The sequence below is a fragment of the Capricornis sumatraensis genome, chromosome 21 (genome assembly GCF_032405125.1).
Source record: "Capricornis sumatraensis isolate serow.1 chromosome 21, serow.2, whole genome shotgun sequence".
In the NCBI taxonomy this organism is placed as follows: domain Eukaryota; kingdom Metazoa; phylum Chordata; class Mammalia; order Artiodactyla; family Bovidae; genus Capricornis; species Capricornis sumatraensis.
Window position 1 is genome coordinate 40,393,342 of NC_091089.1, and position 26,561 is coordinate 40,419,902.

Below are 26,561 nucleotides of genomic sequence, written 5' to 3' on the forward strand. Positions count from 1 at the left end.
TTCTTTCATGAGCTTGTATTCTTACTTTCTCCCTATTCTCTGGTCAGATCCTCACCGATTTCCATTAGCCTCATTTGAAATTGGCGACTCTGATGCGCATGTGCATGCTCCTCTGTGCTGTTTTAGAATTCTGGAACGCCAGTGGGTACAGTTTCCGTTTCATACATCCCAGAGCATGAAAGACAGAGAAAGCCTTCAAGTGCTTGTGAGTAGAATCTCGTCCCAAGAGCTAGAAGGGACATGCGCGTTCACCTGACCCAGGCAACTGACAGACACACAAGTCCTTTCCAGCCTTTGGTGCTAGGTGTTCATATCTGTCTATCAGATGCCTGTTCTGATCAGCAGGGCTCCCCACTTTGCCAGGTGCTGCCCCTTCCAGCTTTGGGCAACAATAGCAGTGAGTTACTTGAATATTTTGTAAGCTACTTAGGAAGAAAGGTTTGGCTAAAGAAAACACTTCTGTAAAACAGACTTTTCAAAGTAGTTTCAGGATTCAAATACATATTCACCAATCCCATGCTATATGTCAAGAACTGGCAGAGGGACAGGGGATATGAAGATGAATGAGACAAGAAGAATTTCTGTCCTCAGACCTCACTTTTCAGTTGAGGAGAGCGATACATAGATTATCATCAAATAATGTTGGAAATACCTGGCAGACTAATGTACGGCTATTAACAGAAGCACCCAGTTCAGCCCAAGGTGGTGCATTCTGCAAAGACTTCTAGAAGGTGAGGTTCAAGCTGAAGGAGGAACCTTTTTTGTAGGCTAGATGGGCTTATATGAACAGACATTAGACATTTCTAATTTGAATCACTTTGGTACATTTAAAACACCATACAGTAAAGGCATTTACCTCTGAACTTTGTGTTGGCTGTTGGATCAAAAGTTTTAAAATAATATTTTGAAAAATTAATAATTTGGACTTTTCACTATAGATGATTGGTTTTCCAACTGAACTCGAGAAATCTGAGGAACTTTTTGGTTGGTAGGGAGGGACATTGTTCCAGGGACTGAGGAGACAGAACTCTGAGCCCTTATCAAAAAGCTTCACTGTTCTTCCTGTTATTTTATTGGTATTGGGTGTATTTTTTTTTAACTAGGGAAAGCAGGCTCTGACATCGAAATATATTTCCAACTACAAAGGGAAACTCACTCCCCAGTGAAACAGGTCTCATTGCATACTTGCCATCTAAGATTACTCAGTTGACTGCTTTAAAGCAAAGCATCAAAACCACTCCCATGCTTAGTTATCTTTGCTTGTTCTGCAGCCATGACCCTCACACCTCCCCAACCCCGTCCCCAGGCAGCGACCTTGTAAAATAGAGGTAGAGCTAAAAAAATCTCTAAAGAAAACGTCCTTAAGATGTATGGCTTCTTAATAGTAAGACAGGCAGTACCTTCGTGTACAAACAGCAAATTATTATTAGAACAATCTTGTTATAACAAAATATTTTCATATGGAATAGGTTTATAAGTCCTGTTTATAAATCAATATTTTAGTTTACTTTTTAATAAATTAATATTTTAAATAACATCTGAAGTAAACATTCTGGAACAGTGAATGAATGAGCAGTTCCTTCATGTTCAAGATACAAATACACTTCTCTTTCATCCCAAATGTAGGATGAGAGTCTGATTTTCTGGCATGATTTTCACCTTTCAAATACATATGCTTGTATCAAAATACATTGACTTGTTTTCATAACTTACACTTACCAGCTATGTAAGTGTCAAGGAAGATTCTCCTAAATCTTTATACACTGGCTATCCTCATGCATCATTATAAAGCTGGGTTGAGAGAAACAGATCTAGTCTCAGATGGGAAGAAAAGATAAGATGAAAAGAAAATACCACATGAACAGCTTCCCAGGTCATACTGGAAGTTAACTGGGGGAAGCTAGAACAAGTCTGAATCAATGCAATGAATGGCCTGAAATCTGCAAAACAGCTTGCCCTGTTAAGCAGGGCACCCGAGGCCATTGCTCCTTAGATGTGGGCAAGTTTACCACATCCCAGTAAAGTTTACTAGGCTTTGGGTTTGCTCATAAAGGGAAAGGAAAATAAGAAAATGCAACTGCTAAGACTTTCTTGGCTTCCCAGTGGCTCAGTTGGTAAAGAACCTGCCTAATAGTGTAGGAGATGTAGGAGGCATGGGTTCAATCTCTGGACTGGGAAGTTCCCTTGGAGGAGGAAATGGCAACCCACTACAGTATTCTTGCCAGGAGAATCCCATGGACAGAGGAGCCTGGCAGGCTACAATCCAAAAGGTTGAAAAGAGTCAGACATGACTGAGCATGCATGCATATATATACACACATAGAAGACTTTCTTACTGAAACCTGCCCCCACACACCGCTATTAGGTGTTGCTTCATAACCCTGTCAGCAGGGCACAGAGCATGCTCTTTGTGGATCCACACCCAGGTGAGCATGCAGTGGCATGGACTGTTGGGGCAAGTGTCAAGGAGGTTTGCTTTTCCACTGCTAAGTTGTTTGCACTCATCATGAAAGAACAAAAGGAACATTACAGAAACATATTGATGGGTTTTCTAACCTGCTCTGAAAGGGAACAAATAAGCTAGTCAGTGGGTGGATAGGGGTCTGGAAGAGGAAAGAGCAGAGAAGAGCTGAGAGCAAGATCCAGAGCAGAAATCCTGCAACCTGTGAACTGTTATTTTCCAGTCTCCATTCTCATAAAAATACTTCCCTTATGGAAACCTCACTGCTCCCTGACACAGTTAGCTTGGTTTACTTAGTAAGTTAACTGAAAAATGATTTACAGAAAGCTCTAGATCTCATTATTAAAAAATTATTGTTTTTGTTAGGGATAATACATGATTGGTTATTAAAAAAAAAAAGAAGTCCTTATCAGAGACGCACAGCAAAGTGATGAGATGTCTTGGATTTTCCTTAAGATCCTCTGGCAAAAATGATGACAACGTGGGAGAAGTTGAGACTGGCCACTCATTGAACTGGGTGATAGGTAGATGAGGGATTTATTATAATAAATGGTCTACTTTTGTACATGTTCTAAGATTTTTGTGATAAAAAGTTAAATGATGACTTAAAAGACAAATCTAAAAAGCCATATCAAGCTTCTGCACAACAAAGGAAAATATAAGCAAGGTGAAAAGACAGCCTTCAGAATGGGAGAAAATAATAGCAAATGAAACAACTGGCAAACAGCTAATCTCAAAAATATACAAGCAACTTATGCAACTCAATTCCAGAAAAATAAATGACCCAATCAGAAAATGGGCCAAAGAACTAAATAGACATTTCTCCAAAGAAGACATACGGATGGCTAACAAAGACATGAAAAGATGCTCAACATAACTAATTATTAGAGAAATGCAAATCAAAACCACAATAAGGTACCACTTCACACCAGTCAGAATGTCTGCGATCCAAAAATCTGCAAGCAATAAATGCTGGAGAGGGTGTGGAGAAAAGGGAACTTTCCTACACTGTTGGTGGGAATGCAAACTAGTACAACCACTATGGAAAACAGTGTGGCGATTCCTTAAAAAATTGCAAATAGAACTGCCATATGACCCAGCAATCCCACTGCTGGGCATACACACTGAGGAAACCAGAACTGAAAGAGACACATGTACTCCTATGTTCACCGCAGCACTGTTTATAATAGCCAGGACATGGAAACAACCTAGATGTCCATCAGCAGATGAATGGATAAGAAAGCTGTGGTACATATACACAATGGAGTATTACTCAGCCGTTAAAAAGAATACATTTGAATCAGTTCTGATGAGATGGATGAAACTGGAGCCGATTATACAGAGTGAAGTAAGCCAGAAAGAAAAACACCAGTACAGTATTCTAACACATATATATGGAATTTAGAATGGTAATGATAACCCTGTATGTGAGACAGCAAAAGAGACACAGATGTTTAGAACAGACTTTTGGACTCTGTGGGAGAGGGAGAGGGTGGGATGATTTGGGAGAATGGCATTGAAACATGTATACTATCATGTAAGAATCGAATTGCCAGTCTATGTCCGATGCAGGATACAGCATGCTTGGGGCTGGTGCACGGGGATGACCCAGAGGGATGTTGTGGGGAGGGAGGTGGGAGGCGGGTTCATATTTGGGAACGCATGTACACCCGTGGTGGATTCATGTCAATGTATGGTAAAACCAATACAGTATTGTAAAGTAAAATAAAGTAAAAATAAAAATTAAAAAAAATAAAAATAAAAAGCCATATCATGACAATACTCTTCCAGGTGGTTCCCACCCCAAAATGAAGGCAGGCTAAGATGCCTACCACTGATTTTCCCTGATTCAAATATATTACAGTAGGAAGAGCCACTGTTCATTCAATAATCGTTTTTCACAGGGAAATAAACATACAGCATTGATATACACACTGATTATAAACTATTTTCCAAAAATTTCACAGTTTTTGGAAATGTACAAGACATGTCTCAGTACTGTGGACATCTGTTAACTTCTTTGTCGATTGTTAACAAGGATTGTTGTTAAAACGCCAAGTGTGAAAAGAATGGTGTGTGGGGCCTCCAATATTTATTTAACTTATCCATCTTTTATTTCATCATTTATTTAATCTATTAAAATGTGTTACTTGTTTTAGCGGCTGAAGATTTGCCTAAATCTAAGAAGGAAAGCGCGGGCTAAGCAGGGCTAAGAATGTCAATAAGCGTGGCGTCTACCAGCCTAGACACGACCAGCCTCGTTTTAATCTTGTATGTTAGTGAAAGTAGTACATTTGGAAGATTATAAACACCCAAGGATGCCTCGCTGGGGATCTTTAAACTAGTTAGAATTACTGTTCCTTCCCTGAGGAGCAACACCAATGGGGGAGCGTCTTGGGGAAAGAGGAACCATTCACAAGCCTCAGCTCACCCCACCATGGTCCAAAGCCAAAAGTCTCAGACGCAGAGCTATAGACACTCTGACAACTACGAGAGCAGCTCGGCGCAACCGGAAGGAAGAAAGTGTCCCCGCCCCGCCCCATCCCGGATGCCCCACACCAGATGCCCCGCCCCATGCCCCGCCCAGAGCCCCAGGCGTTTGCGCGTGTGCATACGCGGCGACGCACTTACTCTCCTCAGGAAGGTTGTTCTCCCGCTCTTCTCTCTCCATCTGCTGGCACCAGCCTTCCATGCGGTCCCGCTCCGCCTGGAGAAGCTTTAGAAACCAGTGGCCGTCCCGGTGGCACACTGATCTCTGCACGGCCTCCAGGGGGTCTTCAGTGATTGAGTCAATCCAGGGGTCCGGGGGCGGCAGAATGGAAGGATCGAAGTCCGCGTCGAAGTCCTCGTCGACTGCGCAGGCGTGGTAATGGTTTCCTGAGCCCTGGATGCTGACGGTGGAGGTGCTGGCATCCCGGGAGAACTGTCTGGCCACCGGACCAGGGCACGAATTGTCCTCTATCGACTCCAGAGAGTTTTCCAGGTTGTCGTGGAAGTCCAGGTCGGCCTGCACGGCCGTCGTCACACTGTTGGAGCGAGTGAACCTGCGGAAGCTTGGAGGGATAGAGACGAATTAGTTAAGGATGTTTCTTGAAGCAAAACCACTTTCTGCTTCTCTTCATGGGTGTGCCAGGAGGGTGCTGGCAGTCTCATCCTCTCCATCTGTGGAGGTAGCCCCTGGAGGCCAGCGCATCAGTTGCCATAGCTCTAGTGTAAAGAACACGATACCTCCTGTCTGGTCAATATGGACGGAATGTGAAATCGTATTTGGAGAAGGTTTAGAAGTGGACCAACAGGCACCAGCTCTCAAAGCCAGATCGATATCCAGGGTCCACCTTCTGCCCCAGTCTGCCATGGCTTGGATCCTTACGTACAGTGATCAGTAAACTTGGTGAGGGGGTAAGGAAACAATTCAGTTATATCTTGCTTTGCTGTAATTTTCTTTGAAACAAAGGGCGGGGGGAAGGGAACCCAACCCAGCGTGGACCAAGACTATCTTGAATCCTGCATAACCACATTTCCCAGGGACAGCTCTTACCTGAAGACAAACTAAAATGCCATTAAGCTCCTCTTAAAATTAAAGCTCCTTTCCCTGGTAGTTCTCTCGATCATCTGCTCATAGTGATAATTTGGTACAAAGCCTTTGGGGCAAAATCAACTCAGATCTAGAGTTCTCCAGTATCGTCTTTCCCTGTGCCTTTTCCCTGTGCCCTGTGCCTTCCACAGTCCTTCTCCCGAGATAAAATACAAGACAACTTGATAACAGCATTTTGTATGGACATCCATGCAGTCGGTGTTTCTCAGCCAAATGGCTCAAGACACCTACAGCGAAGGTGAGGACTGATGGAAGGTGAGAGGGGTGGGGAAGGACAGGGGAGCAGTCTATTCTTTCTCAGACAAGGGGCAGGGGAAGGCCTGTGTCTGAAGTAATTTAAAACAACTCCGGAAAGTTTCCCTGGCTCCAAGAGCAGACGGGAAATGACGATTTAACAAAATAGAAGCGTTTATAAGTCTATAGAAGGCAGCATCAGGTGTCTGTTACCCCGCTTGATACTTATTTTTTTAAGGTAACTTCCTGATCTAATATTTCTATTCTGAAGAAATACACATAACATAAAATTGACTAACAACTTTCAAGTATATGATTCAGTGGCGTTAAGTTCGTTTCCATGGTTGGGCAGCCATCACCACCATCCCTCTCCAGAACTTTTTCATCTTTCCTAACTGAAACTCTGTACCCATTAAACAACTCCTCACCCCACCTCCTTTCCCTCCAGCCTGTAGCAGCTACGATTGCACATTTTGTCTCTCTAAATTTGATTATTTTCAGTCCCTCATGTAGGTAGAATTACACAGTATTTGTCTTTTTGTTGCTGGCTTATTTCACTTAGCATGATGTCTTCAAAGTTCATCCATATTGTAGCATGTGTCAGAATTCCCTTCCCATTTAAGGTTGAATAATATCCCATTATATGTATATACCACATTGTGTTCATTTTTTAATTCGTTGATAAACACTTGGCTTTGTTCCACTTTGTGGCTATTGTGAATAACTCTTCTATGAACATGGGTCTACAAATACATCTTCGAGATTCTGCTTTCATTTGTTCTGGGTACATGCCCAGAAGCAGAATTGTTGAATTATGTGGTAAATCTGTTTTCCCTAGCAGCCATACCATTTTATATTACAACCAACAATGCACAAAGTTTTTAATCTCTCCACATCCTTGCCAACACTGATTTTCTGACTTTTTCTATAGTAGCTGTTCTAATGGGTATGAAGTGGTGTATTTTCTTGGCTGGCTCATAATTATGCCATGTTATGATGGTTTATTTGTCAGTTGATTTTCAATTAACATTCAGTAGGGCCAGCCTTAAAGAAGAGTGCACTAAGGTCCATACAACATTTAATAAACCAGATAATATGTTTTTTTCTTAACTCTCCTGGAAACTCTGTAAGAGCCAGTTAACACCAGTATTCTAGTCCCTCAAAAATAAAGAATGAACAGACTGGAAGTCACAAAAAGGAAAAGGTATAATCATCTCAATCAGTCCATTTCCCCCCTAGAGAATAAATACCAAGAAAATAAATGACTGCACAATTGATATGTGTTAATTATTAGGGTGATCACAATAATAAAAAAATGTTATGATGCTCGCCATTCATTTTATGAGAATAGGGCAGCCAAAAAAGGCCGGTCCATCTCACTGTTGGCTGTTTTCAAGAAGTTACTTATGTAGTCAGAGAAGAAGAAATATCTTGTGACATGCCTTATATGCAGAATGTAAAAAGAAATGAATCAGATGAACTTATTTACAAAACAGAAACAGACTTACAGACTTAAAGAATGAACTTGTGGTGAACTTCCCCAGTGGGGAAGGATGGGAGGGAGGGATAGTTAGGGAGTTTGGAATCAACATGTACACACTGCTACATATAAAATGAATCACCTACAAGGCCCTACTGTATAGCACAGGGAACTCCGCTCAATGTTATGTGGCAGCCCGGATGGGAAGTAAATTTGGGAGAGAATGGATACATGTATATGTATAGCTGAGTCCCTTTGCTGTCTACCTGAAAGGAATTGGCAACCCACTCCAATAGTCTTGCCTGGAGAGTTCCATGGACAGAGGAGCCTGAAGGGCTACAGTCTGGGGTGGCGAAGAGTTGGACATGACTGAACAACTAATACACACACACATGGCTGAGTCACTCTGGTGTTTATCTGAAACTAGAACCTATCACAACATTGTTAATCGGCTATACCGTAAAACAAGATAAAAAGTTAAAAAAAAAAAGTTACTTCTGTGGAAGGTATCAGGCATGGTGATTTTATAGGTGGCTCAGATGGTAAAAAATCTGCCTGCAATGTGGGAGACCTAGGTTCAATTCTTGGATTGTGAAGATCCTCTGGAGAAGAGAATGGCAACCCACTCCAGTATTCTTGCCCAGAGAATCCCATGGACAGAGGAGCCTGGTGGGCTATAGCCCATGAGATTGCAGAGAGTCGGACACGACTGAGCAACTCACACTTAACTCTGAAGTGGGTCACAGTAAAAACTGCCCAGTGTGAAAGTCTAAAAGAATGTCCTTTCTGGTACTTTCTCTGAAAACAAGAACAATTCTGCCACCGTGATTCTCCCAAAAGTCAGCGGTTTCTTGGCTTTAGGAGGCCACTTCTGCCGCCTTCTTGCTCACCCGCCAACATGTTAAATGACATCTGAAGCTGAGCTGTCTCTCCAGCTGCACGTGTGTGAATTGGATGACTTTCCTCCCAACAGTTGACATCCTGCCTGTTCCACTGACACAAAATCCCGACTATGAAAACACTTGCTCCACTCTCCAAGATCATGGGCTGCCAGAGGCATAACATTTCCAGACTCAAGGAAGGCCCAGCGCCTTATTGTTTCCAACCGGAGCAAACTTGCCAGAGACAGAGTCTGCTGCACACGCAATCACAGAGACCCACTTTCCTCATGCCTCTCTTTTTATCTACCCAAATCCGTACCACCAGCATTCCTTATAGAGGGCTCCTGGCTATGAATCCTGTAAAGTATCCACCTTCTTAAGAAAAATGACTTGGCAGGAGATGAGTGGAAGTTTGCAGGTTAGTCACCCAGAAAGAAAGAAAGGTAAAATTAAAATGGTTTGGGATTAAAAGCGGTGCCTTTGAACTCAGGCAGCCTTCTCCGGGTTGCACTGCTTCTCTCAATTAAGTTCCTTAAACGAGCGCTTTATTCCACCCAGAGTTTTCAAAGAATGTTCTGCTCTGTGAAACACTTTATGTCTTTCATGTGCTGAGTGTCCTCTGGGCGAAGGGTGTGATCAAATTGTTGTTTAAAAGTCTGATAGGAACACAGAAGGAGTCACTGGATTTATTTCTGTGTTTTTGAAAAGAATGGATCAGTTGCTGGTGGATGGTAAAAACCTAAAAGCTGAACCCAGTGGCTTCAAGACAGTTTCCAGTCTTGAAACTTCCTTGGCCCTTCATGCCATAAAGGCAAAATGTGTAGTAATTACAAATTCTGAAATGAACTGGCTGATATTCTGGCCAAGGGATTGAAAAACCATGAAACCAAAGACCAAACCAACCAGTACGGGACAGGATACTGTTCTGAAGGCAGGAGGAAGGACACTTGTGAGCATTCACCTCTGCTGTTGCTTTGGCTCTTTCTATGAAACAAGTTTATGTGTCTGATGAGAGGATTTTCTGTCCTTCTCCCACCACTTTTCTGTTCAGCAGATTACAAATCAAGAAATAGATGGGAAATCTTGGAGGCTTATTCTCATTTCCCTTGTCAGGTGGAGGTGTATTTGAACAAAATGAGTCATAAAAACTAAGCAGAGTCTGTATCTTTAGAACACACATGCTTTGTTCCTGCAAATTGAGTTATCTGAGACACAAATCATAAAGACCCTTGCTCCTTGGAAGAAAAGCTATGACAAGCCTAGACAGTGTATTAAAAAGCCGAGATATCACTTTGCCGACAAAGGTCTGTATTAAAGCTGTGGTTTTCCCAGTAGTCATGTATGGATGTGAGAGTTGCTCCATAAAGAAGGCTGAGCACTGAAGCATTTATCCATTTGAACTGTGGTTCTAGAAAAGACTCTTGAGAGTCCTTTGGACAGCAAGGAGATCAAACCAGTCAACCCTAACGGAAATCAACCCTGAATATTCATTGGAAGCACTGATGCTGAAGCTGAAGCTCCAATACTTTGGCCACCTGATGTGAAGAGCTGACTCATTGGAAAAGACTCTGATGCTGGGAAAGATTGAAGGCAAAAGGAGAAGAGGGTGGTAGAGAATGAGATGGTTGCATGGCATCACCAACTCAATGGACAAGAATTTGAGCAAACTCCAGGAGATAGTGGAGGACAGAGGAGACTGGCGTGCTGCAGTCCATGGGGTCAAAAAGAGTTGGATATGATTGAGTGACTGAATAACAACAAGTCATAAACTTATCTTAGGGAAATTCAGTCACACCTGTTAGAGAATCCTGTATTCCATGGGTCCTATCCACATAAAAGCTACCTTTCAGGACTAAATCTAGTTTCAAAGAGAGAAACGTGAGTCCTTTGCTGTTCTTTCTTTTTTACACATTTTTTCCTGTACCTCCTGTCAAAGGCTGAATACACAAGGAATTTGGAGATACCGTCCTTCAAGTATCTTGGTGTTTTGGGAAATGGTACTTAACCGATGTAAAAATCCAAGATGTCTCATTATATAAAAGACAGGTGGAAAGGATGGTGAGGGAGGTGATGAGATTGAGATCAAGAATTAAGACACCCTAACAAAGAGATTCAGTCTTTCTTGTCAGTTAGAATGGAGCACATAGGAACCTATGGGTAATGTAGCCCTTGTTCACAAATTCATTGGAAGTGTCCTGCTCCCCATTTGAATGTGATTAGCACAGTCCTATTGACAGATTTTAAAACTACTCAACACAAGCATCCATTGGTCATTTAAAACCCTCCACATTCATTATCCTTTTGCCCAAAGCTCTCTTTAAGCAAAGAAAATTAGAATAGGTTTTCTACATGAAGACTCACTCTGGGCCAAATAATTGTAACGCATTTCTCAAGTAAAAGGGAGGGAATGGTAATGATGAGAATGGGCTTGGTATCAGCTGACAGTGTCTGTGAGGGCCCCGCTTGTTACCATTCTCCTGTTAGTACCAGCCGGGCAGGTTCTGTATCCTTGATAGACTGTTGCCATGGGAACCTTAGTTGGGAGCCTCAACAAAACATCCTTGAGCTGACTATGCCCCAGAAGGAACGATTTTCCCCCTACCCCGCCACGAGAACATTAGGTCATTTGTTGGCTCCTGACCCCAGGTAACGAACAAAAGCCTGAGAAGTCTCACTTACAGTTGTCTTTCATTGAATCCTGTTATGGGGTCAAATGGGGGCTACTGGCTTGTGAGTCAGATGGTAATTTTTCTTTTTGCAAAGTAAATTATCTTGGAAAGCATGTAAAAAGGAAGAAGGAGAAAGATGGAGGGAAGTGGGAGGAGGAGGATGGGCAGGAAGGAAAGAATGAAAAAGGAAGGAAGAAAGAAAATGTATGAGGCATATAAGGAATTATACCAGTTTCCAGGCTTTTGAAATCTGAAATGCATGAATACCACACCTTTAAAACTCAGGTGTACCTGAAGGAACTATTTGGCTAGGCCATAGTATTGTTAACTTGGCAAAGAAAAGAGATTGTTGAGTATAATAGGGAGGGTGGGTGCTCGTTGGTGCCATGCTCCAGGGAAGCGGAGAGCAGTTGGATTGATCCAAAGCCTCTGGGTTGGCAGATGCTGGATGTTTCTGACTACCAAAGGTCTTGCCAAGTCTCTGGTCCCTGAACAGGCTGTCAGAAGATGCTGCCTCGATTTTGGCTTTTTGTTTTTAACATCCTGCTTAGTCAAAAAGGCACAAATCGCTGCAAGCCCAAATGTTTACATATTTAAGTCAGTCAAGATCAAAAGAGGTCTTTTGTAGCAGTTGACACAGTGTTAAAAGAGAGAACAATGCTCCTTTCCCAAAGGCTTGTTCCTGCCAGTTTGAGGCTTTAACGTGTGAAGCTTTAACATGTGAAGCAAGGGAGATGTTAAAAACTCAGAACTGTATAGGAATAGAGGTAATTTTGGTGATGGAACAAAAGCAGGCATTGGTTTCTAGAAATAGGGAACAGGTCCCACAGTGGGCGCTCAAGCTTTCCTTCCACACTTGTGTTCCATCTGTGCGTTCACAAACTTGCTGAAATGGCAGGTGTCATTCACAAGCACTTTTTTTTTTCCTTGCTGCTCAGAATGGCTTGCAGGATCTAAGTTCCCCTACCAGGGATGGGACCCAGGGCCCTGGCAGTGAAAGCAACGACTCCTGTCCACTGGACTGCTAGGGAACTGCCTAAAAGCACATTTTAATGTCAGCATTTCCTCCCTTAAACATTAAGTGTGTCCTGGAGGGTCTCTGTGTTACAAGGAAAAAAGGAGATGGTTCTACCAAGTGGGAATAAGAAAGGCCAGAGGCTATTATGCAAATCCATCTGCTCCCATTCCCATACCATAAATGAAATATAGATGAAAGATCTTGTTTTCCTTTGCATACACACACCTCCAAATATGCACATCCTGCCCTGGACCAGACAGCATATTATAAAGCAGAGATGTTACTTTGCCAACAAAGGTCCGTCTAGTCAAAGCTATGGTTTTTCCAGTAGTCATGTATGGATGTGAGAGTTGGACCACAAAGAAAGCTTGAGTGCTGAACAACTGATGATTTTAACCTGTGGTGTTGGAGAAGACTCTTGAGAGTCCTTTTTGCTGCAAGGAGATCTAACCAGTCAATCCTAAAGGAAATCAGTCCTGAATATTCATTGGAAAGCTGAGGCTGAAGCTGAAACTTCAATATTTTGGCCACCTGATGGGAAGAACTGACTCATTGGAAAAGACCCTGATGCTGGGCAAGATTGAAGGCAGGAGGAGAAGGGGATGACAGAGGATGAGATGGTTGGATGGCATTACCAACTCGATGGACATGAGTTTGATCAAGCTCCGGGAGTTGGTGATGGATAGGGAAGCCTGGTATGCTGCAGTCCATGGGGTCGCAAAGAGTAGGACACAACTGAGCGACTGAACTGACTGACTGACTGACTGCCCTGGACATTCACTGTCATCTAGCCTCACCTGTTTAACAAGGAAATGGTGGGGATCGAGGAGTTGATGAGGGAGGAAAAGGCCACAAAATGACTTACTCTCCATTTATTCTGGGATAAGTTTTCTCCTCTGGTTCCCTTGGCTCTGAAAGTAAATAGTCTTTTCAGTAACTATCTCTCACTTGGACGATCTCCAGATAAAGAGGCCAGCCAGTTAAGAAGTAGCTTACAAAGACATAGGAGGAAATAGTAAATACACATACACTAGGAAAATAACATTCTGGAGTTTTCTTGGCAGAAATTGCTGTGAGACCAGTAGCTTTTCTCTGTGCATGTCCATTTGTCATTTTGACAATGTTAATAAATAACCCCAAAGCACACCATTTTGAAGCTTTCAGCTCCCCTTAACCCTTTCAGTTGTGAAGACCAAAGATGACTGCTTTATAAATTGTTAAAAAATACATCACAAATATCTAACCTTATAAAATGTAGTTGAGTTGGGATGGGGACAGGAGACTAGAACCTGTACTGCGTGTTTATCCACACTTGTCTCCTGTTTCTGAACTAGAGATTATGAGGGCAATATAGTGACCTGGGAAATACAGGAGTAAACAGAAAGATAAAACCCAGGAGACTGGGTCTAGACATCAACTAAGAGTCTTCATCTTGGGATTTCCCTGGTAGTCCAATGGCTAAGACTCCAAGCTCCCAATGCAGGGGGCCTGGGTTTGATCCCTGGTCAGGGAACTAGATCCCACATACCACAACTAAAGACCCTGTGTGCCTCAATTAAGACCCAGAGCAGCTAAATAATTTTTAAAAAAGAAAGAGTTTCCATCTGTGTGTAATGCTCTTTCAAAATTGAGGGGACACTGCTGGAATGTTGAATCAGAGAACATACACCTAAAAAAGGTATAGGTGTTCACTATATCCAACTCAAAAACTTTAGCTATAGAAAGGTAAAGTTACTTTTAACTTGGGTCTCTTTGTTTGGAATGCTCTTTTTCTCCCTATGATTCCATACATTCCAGTATATTCCATGACCTTCCAACCAGAGAGTAGTGCTGATAACTGGGCTTACCCCATCCACAGGCCAAATAAAACCTACATTGATGACTTCTGCTTCTGGCCAAGAATAGAGTAAGAATGACTGAATTGATTTACACGTCTCTCTGAAACAACTGTAAAAGACTTATGTACACACAAATAAATTGTATTTACATGACCTAATAATGGACAATTGGAAATGGAAATAAAAATAAATTTATAACAGCAAGAAAAATACAAAATATCAGTGGGTAAAGCTGACAAAATATGTGCAGGACCTAAAAATAGCTGTAAAAATTTAAAAAGCGCTTTGAAAAAGAAGGAAGTTGGTGGACTTATATTACCTGATTTCAAGACTTACTATAAAGCTACAATAGTCCAAAACATTGTTGCATCAGTGTGAAGATGGATAATTAGATCAATGAAACAACACAGAGAAGGCAAAATTATATCTATCTCTTTATATAAATAAATATTTGAGAGAAGGTTCAAAGGATATTCATATGGAAAAATTAAGCTTTGATCCATACCTCACACCATGTATAAAAGTTACTTGAAATATAGGTCCTAGACCATAAAATCTAAAACGACATTCTGGAAGAAAACATAGAACAACCTTGTTAACTTGAATTAGCTAAAGATTTCTTAGCTACGACACTGAAATCACAATCCAGGGACAGGAGGAGGCTTAGGGGAGTGATGGATGTGTTCTCTGGGTTTCTCCGATGGCTCAGCAGTAAAGAATCTGCTTGCAATGCTGGAGACCTGAGTTCGATACCAGGGTCAGGAAGATCCTCTGGAGAAGGGAATGGCAACCCACTCCAATATTCTTGCCTGGAGAATCCAATGGACAGAGGAGCCTGGTGGGCTACAGTCCATGGGGTCGCAAAGAGTTGGACACGACTGAGCACACAGGTAGTTTGAAGTTCTACTTCCTGCACAATTTTTTTCTTCTTTTTAAAAATGTGCTTAATGTTTATGTGTACTTGTGCTTAGTCGCTTCAGGGAATCTTCCCAACCAAGGGATTGAACCCAGTCTGCCACATTGCAGGCGGATTCTTTACCATCTGAAGCACCAGGGAAGTTTTATGAACATAAATTTTATGTACTTAACACTTAATCCTCAAAATTGCCCCAGGTGTATAAGCGTCTTCTCCATGGATCAGATTAGGAATTCCACCAATCTTCTTAAAGAAATCTTTAACGGCTTCTGACCTGTCCCCTCTCACCCGGCCACTCACCAGACCTGCCTCACCACTGTTAGGAGATTCCTCTCCATCATCCTGAGACTTCCCTTTCCCCTTTCTTGTGCTGGATCACCTGTTTCCTGGATTCCATATTTACTTCTTTTTTAAAAAATATTTATTTTCCTACACCAGGTCCCACATGTTGTAGCACATGGGATATAGCTCCCTGACCAAGGATCGAACCCAGGTCCCTTGCATTGGGAATGCAGAGTCTTAGCCACTGGACCACCAGGGAAGTCCTTGTATATTTACTTCTTTCTTTGCTTTTTTCCTTTTGTATTTTTTTTCTAGAAATGTCTTCAGTTTTATCTTTTAACTCTTCTGTTGGGTTTTCCAGTTCTCTGTTAAGTTTTTTAATTTCTAAGAGCCCTTTTCTTTCCACCCCACCTCTCCATTCCCCACCAGGTGTACAGGAAGATGCTCTGTAAGGGACCACATCAATTTCCACTTCCTTCACAGGGACTTCTTGCCTAACCTTCCTCTCTTTTCTCTAAAAAAAAAAAAATTAAATTTTATGGATTTTCCTGAAAATGTTTGGTTCTCCTTTCATGGCTTTTCTCTGGTCTCTGTGAGTTTGCTGATTCTTAGCTGTCTGCTCCTCGAAAGTCATAGAAAAAGCCTCCTGAGAAGTCTGTGCTTTGGAGACAGGCTCATTCACTGTGATCCTCAGTGTTGGGTGATCTAACTGCAGAATCCCTGATGGCAGTTTCTTTGGTTCTTTGGGCTCAGACTGGCCCATTCCTCCACTGCAGGCTGTTCATACACCTATGTAGAGGGAATATGTCTGTGGCTGCTGGGATCCTGGGAGCCGAGAGAGCATAGAACACTTAGGGCAGGTGCCTCGATATTCTGTTTGTGAATTTTCGTTTATCCTCCTATTTTCAGTACAGCAACCCTGCTCTCAACTGTTTGCCTGTCTTCCAGACCCAGGACTGTTTGTTTTGGCCTCTGAAGGGAAACCTCCAGCTTCCTGCCAGAGTAGGGAAGAGCCATCTGTCACCTGTCTGCAGATTCAGGCAGTTTTAGCTCATCCCCAGCCCTATGCCCAGTGCTGTCAATGCCCACGCCTTTTGTAGGTTCAGAAACTTAAGTTGAATTATATCTTAGATTTCTGCATGGCTAGCTTTAGATTCAGCTTTCTCTGGTCACCTAAGCCAATTATCATGTGTTTATCTGCCTTCCAGCTCCCACAATCCTGCTGCTGTATTTTTTCCTCTCTTGTTCTCATCCTCCACAACTTGTGCCAAAACAAACACAAAATCCTTTTACTGTCATTTAGTTTCAGAAGGCCTCAAAAATCGATGTGTGTATATTTTTTTCACCACCTTTAATCAAAAGTCAATCTAGCAATAAGGCACATATTCAACAGGGAGAGAAATTTAACTCATATTCTTAAATGTGGTGTAACTATTAAAAGAAGTATTTGTCATGAGTTTTTAGTAATGAGAACACTTTTGTTGTAATATTAGTTGATTTTTAAAATATTACTGAATTTTTTACAAAAGATGATTTCAACAACTTTCAAAACGTTCATGGAGAAAGCATGGGTAAAAGTATACCCTTCTATTAATTCATGGTTAATGAGTAGGATTATGGAAATTTTTATTTTTATTTCTGCAATTTATAAATTTTCATAGTATATAAATATCTTACTTTTCTTGTCATTAACTAGATTACTTAATGATTCACAATTATTATAGAAAAAGTATTGTCATTGCTTAGTCGCTAAGTCATATAATACTTAAAAAGATATCTGTCTATCCATGCATATAATCACAGTTTTTTCAGTTGCTCCAGAGTTCATTGGAGAGTTATAAACTGTTAACATGCTGCTGTATGTTTTTCTCTCAGTAATTCTGCATACTATTTTTATAATAAAAATAATAATATTCTTCCTGTGTGTATCCACTCTTAAGAGTCTTTGATTCAGTCATGGGCTAAGGTAAGAAAGTCTAGTTTGAACTACTGTTGAAATATAATTGTTACTTGGAAAGAAAGGGGAGATCCCTGGGAGCCTTTTAGCTTTCTCATCTTAGTCAATGGAAAGGATTGGTTTACTAGATTTGCTAATTATCAGCTTGGAAGACAGGAAGACCTCATGAGAACTTGTGGGGACTGGTCCAGGGAATGGGAGAGAATGGAGGCAGGATGCTTGGAGGGCCTGGGATAGAACATAGAGCACAGCTGAGGGGAGCGTTCCTAGGGGAGGGGTTGATCCACTTTGCTTAGGATCAGTCCTGCAGAGCAGCAAAAATATGCCATGTGGATTCTATCGAGTAATCCTACTGACTGACCTGTGAAACAGGAACTGGGGACAGAGAGCTAATGTTGGGGGCTTCCCAGGTGGTGCTAGTGGTAAAGAATCTGCCTCCAGTGCAGGAGATGCAGGAGACAAGGATTCCATCCCTGGGTCGGAAAGATTTTCTGGAGGAGGAAATGGCAACCCACTCCAGTATTCTTGCCTGGAGAATTCCATGGTCAGAGGCTGCAAAGAGTCAGACACGGCTGAGTGACTGAGCACATAAAGCACACAGCTAATGTTGGGTGGAGAGGAGACATTGCTTTATTAGCCTAAAGGAAGTTTTGAAGTCTTGCTTCAAAACCCCATGGATTCATCAACCCTGGCTTGGTGCTGCCATAGCATTTAAACTAGTGACCTCCAGACAGCCTTCCTCTGTGCATGGTCCCTGCCTGCGAATAAGTAAGGAAGATATGTGATCCTCCATTTGAATTTCTTTTCTTGAAGTAGATAGGTTATCAGTGCATCTTATCTTTTTAGTAATGAGTTACTAACTTTTTCTTTTGTTTCAATAGGGAGCACTGAATAGCACCCTGAATTTACAAGTCTATCTTTTAAGAGATGAATCAGCCAGATGGACTCTGCTATGTTAGATTTAGTTCCTAAATCGTGATGATTTCAAAAAGTGGTATTGAGTCTCAGCCTCTTACAAAGTCCTTTTTTTTTTTTTAAATTTATTTACTTTTATTTTTGGCTGCACTGGGCCTTCGTTGTGTGGGCTTTCTCTAGTTGCAACAGGCGGGGGCTACTCTTCATTGAGGTAGGTGGGCTTCTCATCCTGGTGGCTTCTCTTTTGTTTCTGAGCTTGGGCTCTGGGGTGCATGGGGTTCGGTAGTTGGTGGCTTGATGGCTCTAGAGCATAGGCTCAGTAGCTGTGGTACATGGGCTTATTTACTCCAAGGCATGTGAGATTTTCCCGTACCAGGGATGGAACCCATGCACTGGCTGGCAGGTTCTTATCCACTGTGCCACCAGGAAGCCCATCTTACAAAGTCTTTTAATCTTCCTCTCTTTGCACTATCTCTTTGTTTCTCTTGCTCTATTTTCTTTCTTTTTTCACTTTTTGTTAGACTAGTGTCATTCATCAATCTGTTTATTTGGGAAAGTGGGAGATGGATTGTAATAGCCATTCAATGTGAAAACAACAATCTTATCCTTATCACTAGATAATTTAAAAATAATTTAAAATATTTTAAAAAACTCCCAGCTGTCTTTAAGAAATCTCATCTATCCAGTTTGGTATTTTAAGATCCTATTTAAATAAATGACTACCAGCAAAATTATAAAAAGAATTATAATTAGAGATAGAAGAAACAAGCAATCTCTGCTTGACAGCAAATTTCTTATGGAAAGGTTGAAAACAATCATTAACATCAATTTTTAATGCTTATTTATTTCATAGCAGTTAACTACATAATGACCTTCAAGAAAGGGTATGGTTTGGAAGTTTAAGCACCACCAAAATTGGGGCTGCCAGCTCTTTGGGGCAATGTATTTAAAAGAAATTACTCAGTTTACTGGGGAACAGCAATAATTTATTAAATGTTTAACTTTTTAATAACATGATACAAATAGCTCATTTGAAGTTTGGGGTTGCTATTAGGCATATAATGTTTAACATTCCTACAGATATGGACAAGCGTCAGGGCATGAATTCGGTGATATAGAATTGCTAACTGCAGGGGAAACGTTTGAAGTACATTTAAAAAATTAGGATGATTTTCTCTTATCTTTAAAGAAAAGATGGTATAATTGCTTTCTTGAGACTTCACTCTTTAGAGAGATTTATTCATGTTATATGTAATATAATGTAATATCCTTCCTTATCTCTGATAATTTTTCTTATTCTGAAGGCTCCTCGGTCCAATATTAATATAGCGGCTCCTGCTTTTTTTTTTAACTTTATTTTTGGCTGCGCTGGGTCTTCACTGCTGCTTGAGGGCTTCTCTGTAGTTGCTTCAAGCAGAGGCTACTCTCTAATTGTGTTGCACAGGCTTTTCATTGTGGTGGCTTCTCTCGTTGTGGAGCATGGGCTCTAGGCACGCGGGCTTCAGTAGTTGTGGTGCACGGACTTAGTTGTTCTGTGGCAATGTGGGATCTTCCTAGACCAGGGATTGAACCCATGTCCTCTGCATTGGTAGCCGGATTCTTAACCACTGGACCACCAGGGAAGTTCACTCCTGCTTTCTTTTGACTAGTATTAATACAGTATGGACCTAATAGAAGCAGAAGATATTAAGAAGAGGTGGCAATAATACACAGAAGAATTATACAAAAAAGATCTTCATGACCCAGATAACCACGATGATGTGATCACTCACCTAGAGCCAGACGTACGGGAAATGTGAAGTCAAGTGGGCCTTAGAAAGCATCACTATGAACAAAGCTAGTGGAGGTGATGGAATTCCAGTTGAGCTGTTTCAAATCCTGAAAGATGATGCTGTGAAAGTGCTGCACTCAATATGCCAGCAAATTTGGAAAGCTCAGCAGTGGCCATAGGACTGGAAAAGGTCAGTTTTCATTCCAGTCCCAAAGAAAGGAAATGCCAAAGAATGCTCAAACTACTGCACAATTGCACTCATCTCTCAACACTAGCAAAGTAATGCTCAAAATTCTCCAAGCCAGGCTTCAACAGTACATGAACCGTGAACTTCCATATGTTCAAGCTGGACTTAGAAAAGGCAGAGGAACCAGAGATCAAATTGCCAACATCCATTGTATCATCGAAAAAATGAGAGTTCCAGAAAAATATCTATTTCTGCTTTATTGACTATGCTAAAGCCTTTGACTGTGTGGATCACAATAAAATGTGGAAAATTTTGAAAGAGGTGGGAATACCAAACCACCTTACCTGCCTCTTGAGAACTCTGTGTGCAGGTCAAGAAGCAATAGTTAGAACTGGACATGGAACAATAGACTGGTTCCAAATTGGGAAAGGAGTATGTCAAGACTGTATATTGTCACTCTGCTTATTCAACTTATATGCAGAGTACATCATGCAAAATGCCAGGTGGATGAAGCACAAGCTGGAATTAAGATTGCTGGGAGAAATATCAGTAACCTCAGATATGTAGATGATACCACCCTTATGGCAGAAAGTGAAGAAGAACTAAAGAGCCTCTTGATGAAAGTGAGAGAGGAGAGTGAAAAAGTTGGCTTAAAACTCAACATTCAGAAAACTAAAACTAAGATCATGGCATCTGGTCCCATTACTTCATAGCAAATAGATGAGGAAACAGTGACAGACTATTTTTTGGGCTCCAAAATCACTGGAGATAGTGACTGCAGCGATGATATTAAAAGATGCTTGGTCCTTGGAAGAAAAGCTATGACCAACCTAGATGGCATATTAAAAAGCAGAGACATTACTTTACCAACAGAGGTCCATCTAGTCAAAGCTATAGTTTTTCCAGTAGTCAGGTATGGATGTGAGAGTTGGACCGTAAAGAAAGCTGAGGGCCGAACAGTTGATGCTTTTGAACTGTGGTGTTGGAGAAGATTCTTGAGAGTCTCTTGGACTTTAAGGAGATCAAACCGGTTAATCCTAAAGCAATCCTGAATATTCATTGGAGGACTGATGCTGAAGCTTAAACTTCAATACTTTGGCCACCTGATGCGAAGAACTGACTCATTGGAAAAGACCCTGATACTGGGAAAGATTGAAGGCAGGAGGAGAAGGGGACAACAGAGGATGAGATGGTTGGATGGCATCACCAAGTCCATGGACATGAGTTTGAGCAAGCTCCAAGAGTTGGTGATGGACAGGGAAGCCTGGCGTGCTACAGTCCATGGGGTCTCAAAGAGTTGGACACAATTGAGTGACTGAACTGAACTGAATGCAGTATATTTTTCTCCATCACCTTACTTTTAATCTGTGTCTTTAACATGGATTTCTTATAGATAACACAAAGTTGGGTATTATTTTTTATGCATTCTGACAACCTCTGTCTTCTAATTGGTGTATTTAGACCACTGACAAAGTGATTATTAATATAGCTGGATTAATCTCTACAAGATTTCTGTTTCCTTGTCCTTTGTTCCTATTTTTGTCTTCCGCATATTTCCCTGTTAGCACATACGTTATACTTTTTTGTTTTTACTCTTTTTAGTGGTTGCCTTGGTAGATTTACAACTGGTCCAAGTTCATTTTCAAATAATACTATATCACTTCTAGAGTATTGAACATACTCTATAATAATTAAGTAGCCCTAATCTTACTTCTTATCCTTTGTATTATTGCTGTCATTCAATTTACTTCTACTAAAGAGTATAAGATATTCATATATATTGTTCCTATTATTGTTTTGAACAAAGTATTACCTGTTAGATCCATTAAGAATAAGACAAAGAAGTTTTTATTTTACTTTCATTTATTCTCTGATGCGCTTCCTTTCTTTATGTAGATCTGAGTTTCTGGCTTATATCATTTTCTTTCTCTCTGAAGAACTTCTTTTAACATTTCTTACAAGTTGGATCTACACATTTACAAATTTCCTCAATTTTGTTTGTCTGAGAAAGTTTTTATTCTTTTTTGTCTTTTGAAGGATAGTGTCACAGCATACAGGATTCTAGGTTGGTGTTTTTATCTTTTGATATTAAATATTTCACTGTTTTCTTCTTACTAGTATGATTTTTGAGGAAAAGTTACATACAATCCTTATGTTTGCTCCTCCATAAGAAAAATGTCTTCCTTCTGGCTTTTTTCAGGATTTTTTCCCTTGGTTTTCTTTGAATATGGTATGTCCAGCTGTGATGAATTGGGCATTTATCCTGCTTGGCCTTCTGTGAGCTTCCTGGATCTGTGGTTTGGTGTCTGACACTAATTTGGGGCCGTTCTCAGTCACTGTTGGTTTAAATATTGCTTCTGTTCCTTTTTCTCTTTTCCTTCTGGTGTTCTCATTATGTATGTTAAACCTTATATAATTGCCTCATTATTCTTGGATATTTTCTTGTGATTTTTTCTCAGGGTTGCTTTTTTTTCCCTCTTTGCTTCCAGTATGGGGAGTTTCTGTTGTTGCATCCTCAAGCTCAGAGGTTCTTTCCTCAGCTGTAGCTTATCTGCTAATGAGCCCATCAAAAGTATGCTTCATTTCTGGTAGTGTTTCTGATCCCTAGCATTTGTTTTTTATTCTTTCTTGGAGTTTTCATCTCTCTGCTAACATTGTTCATCTCTTTTTGTATGCTGTCTACTCTTTCCATTATAGTCCTTAACATTTTAATCATGGTTTAAAAAATACCTGGTCTGATATGTCCAGCATTGTTATAGATGCCTCTGGGTTAACGTTTATTCAGTCTTAACAAGTTGTATTTTTACCTTTTAGTATGCCTTGAAGGGTTTCCCTGGTGGCTCAGCTGGTGAAGAATCTATGTGCAATGTGGGAGACCTGGGTTTGATCCCTAGGTTGGGAAGATCCCCTGGAGGAGGGAATGACAACCCATGCCTTGTAAGTCATTGTTGAAAGATGGACATGATGTAGTGGGTAAAAGGAACTGTGGTGCATAATAAGTGAAGTGAAGTGAAAGTCGCTCAGTCGTGTCTGACTCTTTGTGACCTGTACAGCCCATGGAATTCTCCAGGCAAGAATACTGGAGTGGGTAGACTTTCCCTTCTCCAGGGATCAAACCCAGGTTTCCCACATTGCAGGCAAAAAGGAAAAAGTTGAGCCAAAAGGAAAGCCCAAGCATACTGGAGTGGGTAGCCTATCCCTTCTCCAGTGGATCTTCCCAGCCCAGGAATCAAACCAGGGTCTCCTACATTGCAGGTGGATTCTCTACCAACTGAGCTATCAGGGAAGCCCATGGTGAGTAATAGGTGTTTAGTAAATGCAGTGGTAAGGTGAAGGGTGAGGGGAAGCATTTTCTATCCCTATGATTAAGTCAATCAATGAGCCTGTGCCCTTGGACAGTGAATTTCAGCAGTATTTCTCATCCCCTTCCCCTCCCCACTGTGGTACAAGTTTGCAAGAGTGGGCCGAGGTTAGGTATTTCCCTTCTCTCTTCTGATTAGAAACCCAATAGATTAGGCTCTGGGCTTCCCGGGTGGCTCAGCAGTAATGAGTCTGCTTGGCAATTCAGGAGACCTGGGTTTGATCCCTGGGTCAAGGAAGATCCCCTGGAGAAGGAAATGGTAACCCACTCCAGTATTCTTGCCTGGAGAATCTTATGGACAGAGGAGCTTAGTGGGCTGCAGTCTGTGGGGTCCCAAAGAGTTGGACCCAACTGAGCAACTGAGCAACAACAATAAGATTAGGCTCTGGTAAGGTAGTTTCCCCCGCAGGCAGAGCTTTTTAGGAACAGAACACTCTGGCATCTTTCAGAATGGTTCCTTCCCTACTCTTTCTTCCAGGAGCACTGGGTGGGGATGGGGCTCTTCTCTGCTTTCGACTGTGGGGACCTGGTAGAGCTGCTGCAGGTGAAACTCATGAACTGTGGAGGCCCTCTCATGACCAGGTCCCCGTAAAGCTTCTGACTGTCAAACTTGTCCTCACTGAGCTGCCAGCAGTTCATCAATCACCATGCAGGTTTTCCTATCCTGGCACTGGTTCCCATGGGGCTTTCTTTTGTGGGTGTCTACTCTAGCAAAAATAAGATTGGGAGCTGACTGTGGCTCAGATCATGAACTCCTTATTGCCAAATTCAGACTTAAATTGAAGAAAGTGGGGAAAACCACTAGACCATTCAGGTATGACCTAAATCAAATCCCTTATGATTATACAGTGGAAGTGAGAAATAGATTTAAGGGACTAGATCTGATAGACAGAGTGCCTGAGAACTATGGATGGAGGTTCGTGACATTGTATAGGAGACAGGGATCGAGACCATCCCTAAGAAAAAGAAATGCAAAAAAGCAAAATGGCTGTCTGAGGAGGCCTTACAAATAGCTCTGAGAAGAAGAGAAGCGAAAAGCAAAGGAGAAAAGGAAAGATATACCCATTTGAATGCAGAGTTCCAAAGAATAACAAGGAGAGATAAGAAAGTCTTCCTCAGCGATCAATGCAAAGAAATAGAGGAAAAGAACAGAATGGGAAAGACTAGAAATTCTTGAAGAAAATTAGAGCTAGCAAGGGAACATTTCATGCAAAGATGGGCTCAATAAAGGACAGAAATAGTATGGACCTAACAGAAGTAGAAGATATTAAGAGGTGGCAATAATACACAAAAGAACTATACAAAAAAGATCTTCATGACCCAGATAATCATGATGGTCTGATCACTCACCTAGAGCCAGACATCCTGGAATGTAAAGTCAAGTGGGCCTTAAGAAGCATCACTACAAACAAAGCTAGTAGAGGTGATTGAATTCCAGTTGAGCTATTTCAAATCCTAAAAGATGATGCTGTGAAAGTGCTGCACTCAATATGCCAGCATATTTGGAAAACTCAGCAGTGGCCACAGGACTGGAAAAGGTCAGTTTTCATTCCAATCCCAAAGAAAGGCAGTGCCAAAGAATGCTCAAACTACCACACAACTGCACTCATCTCACATGCTAGTAAAGTAATGCTCAGAATTCTCCAAGCCAGGCTTCAGCAATACGTGAACCGTGAACTCCCTGATGTTCAAGCTGGTTTTAGAAAAGGCAGAGGAACCAGAGATCAAATTGCCAACATCCGCTGGATCATCGAAAAAGCAAGAGGAGTTCTAGAAAAACATCTATTTCTACTTTATTGACTATGCCAAAGCCTTTGACTGTATGGATCACAAGAAACTGTGGAAAATTCTTCAAGAGGTGGGAATACCAGACCACCTGACTTGCCTCTTGAGAAACCTGTATGCAGGTTAGGAAGCAACAGTTAGAACTGGACATGGAACAACAGACTGATTCCAAATAGGAAAAGGAGTACATCAAGGCTGTATATTGTCACCCTGCTTATTTAACTTATATGCAGAGTACATCATGAGAAACGCTGGGCTGGAAGAAGCACAAGCTGGAATCAGGATTGCCGGGAGAAATATCAATAACCTCAGATATGCAGATGACACCACCCTTATGGCAGAAAGTGAAGAAGAACTAAAGAGCCTCTTGATGAAAGTGAAAGAGGAGAGCGAAAAAGTTGGCTTAAAGCTCAACATTCAGAAAATGAAGATCATGGCATCCAGTCCCATACTTCATGGCAAATAGATGGGGAAACAGTGGAAACAGTAGCTGACTTTACTTTTTTGGGCTCCAAAATCACTGCAGATGGTTATTGCAGCCATGAAATTAAAAGACGCTTACTCCTTGGAAGAAAAGTTATGACCAACCTAGATAGCATATTAAAAAGCAGAGACATTACTTTGTCAACAAATGTCCGTCTAGTCAAGGCTATGGTTTTTCCAGTAGTCATATATGGATGTGAGAGTTGGATTATAAAGAAATCTAAGCACCGAAGAATTGATGTTTTTGAAATGTGTTGGAGAAGATTCTTGAGAGTCCCTTGGACTGCAAGAATATCAAACCACTCAATCCTAAAGAAAATCAGTCCTGAATATTCATTGGAAAGACTGATGCTAAAGATGAAACTCCAGTACTTTGGCCACCTCATGCGAAGAGCTGACTCACTGGAAAAGACCTTGATGCTGGAAAAGATTGAGGGCGGGAGGAGAAGGGGATGACAGAGGATGAGATGGTTGGATGGCATCACCGACTCAATGGACATGAGTTTCAGTAAACTCTGGGAGTTGGTGATGGACAGGAAGGCCTGGCATGCTGTGGTTCATGGGGTCGCAAAGAGTCGGACACGACTGAGCGACTGAACTGAACTGAACTCCAGTAAGTTGTGATTCTCTGTGTGTCTGTGTCTCTCCAGTTCTTAGAGCAGTAATTTGCCCTGTGGCCTCACATCTCTGCCTGGTTTAAGAAGAACTGTTGATTTTTCAGTTTGAAA

General features: G+C 41.4%; 1 protein-coding gene across 12 annotated transcripts in view; it reads right to left on the reverse strand.

Annotated features, from left to right (window-relative positions):
* The window catches only part of DLGAP1 (DLG associated protein 1), a 300,524-nt gene that overhangs the window by 16,850 nt on the left and 257,113 nt on the right, over nucleotides 1–26,561 (reverse strand). For all 12 annotated transcript variants that reach the window (XM_068993903.1, XM_068993902.1, XM_068993912.1 and 9 more), the window contains one exon: nucleotides 5,093–5,514. In XM_068993903.1, coding sequence (XP_068850004.1) covers nucleotides 5,093–5,514 — 422 coding nt within the window. The remainder of the gene's footprint in view (nucleotides 1–5,092; nucleotides 5,515–26,561) is intronic.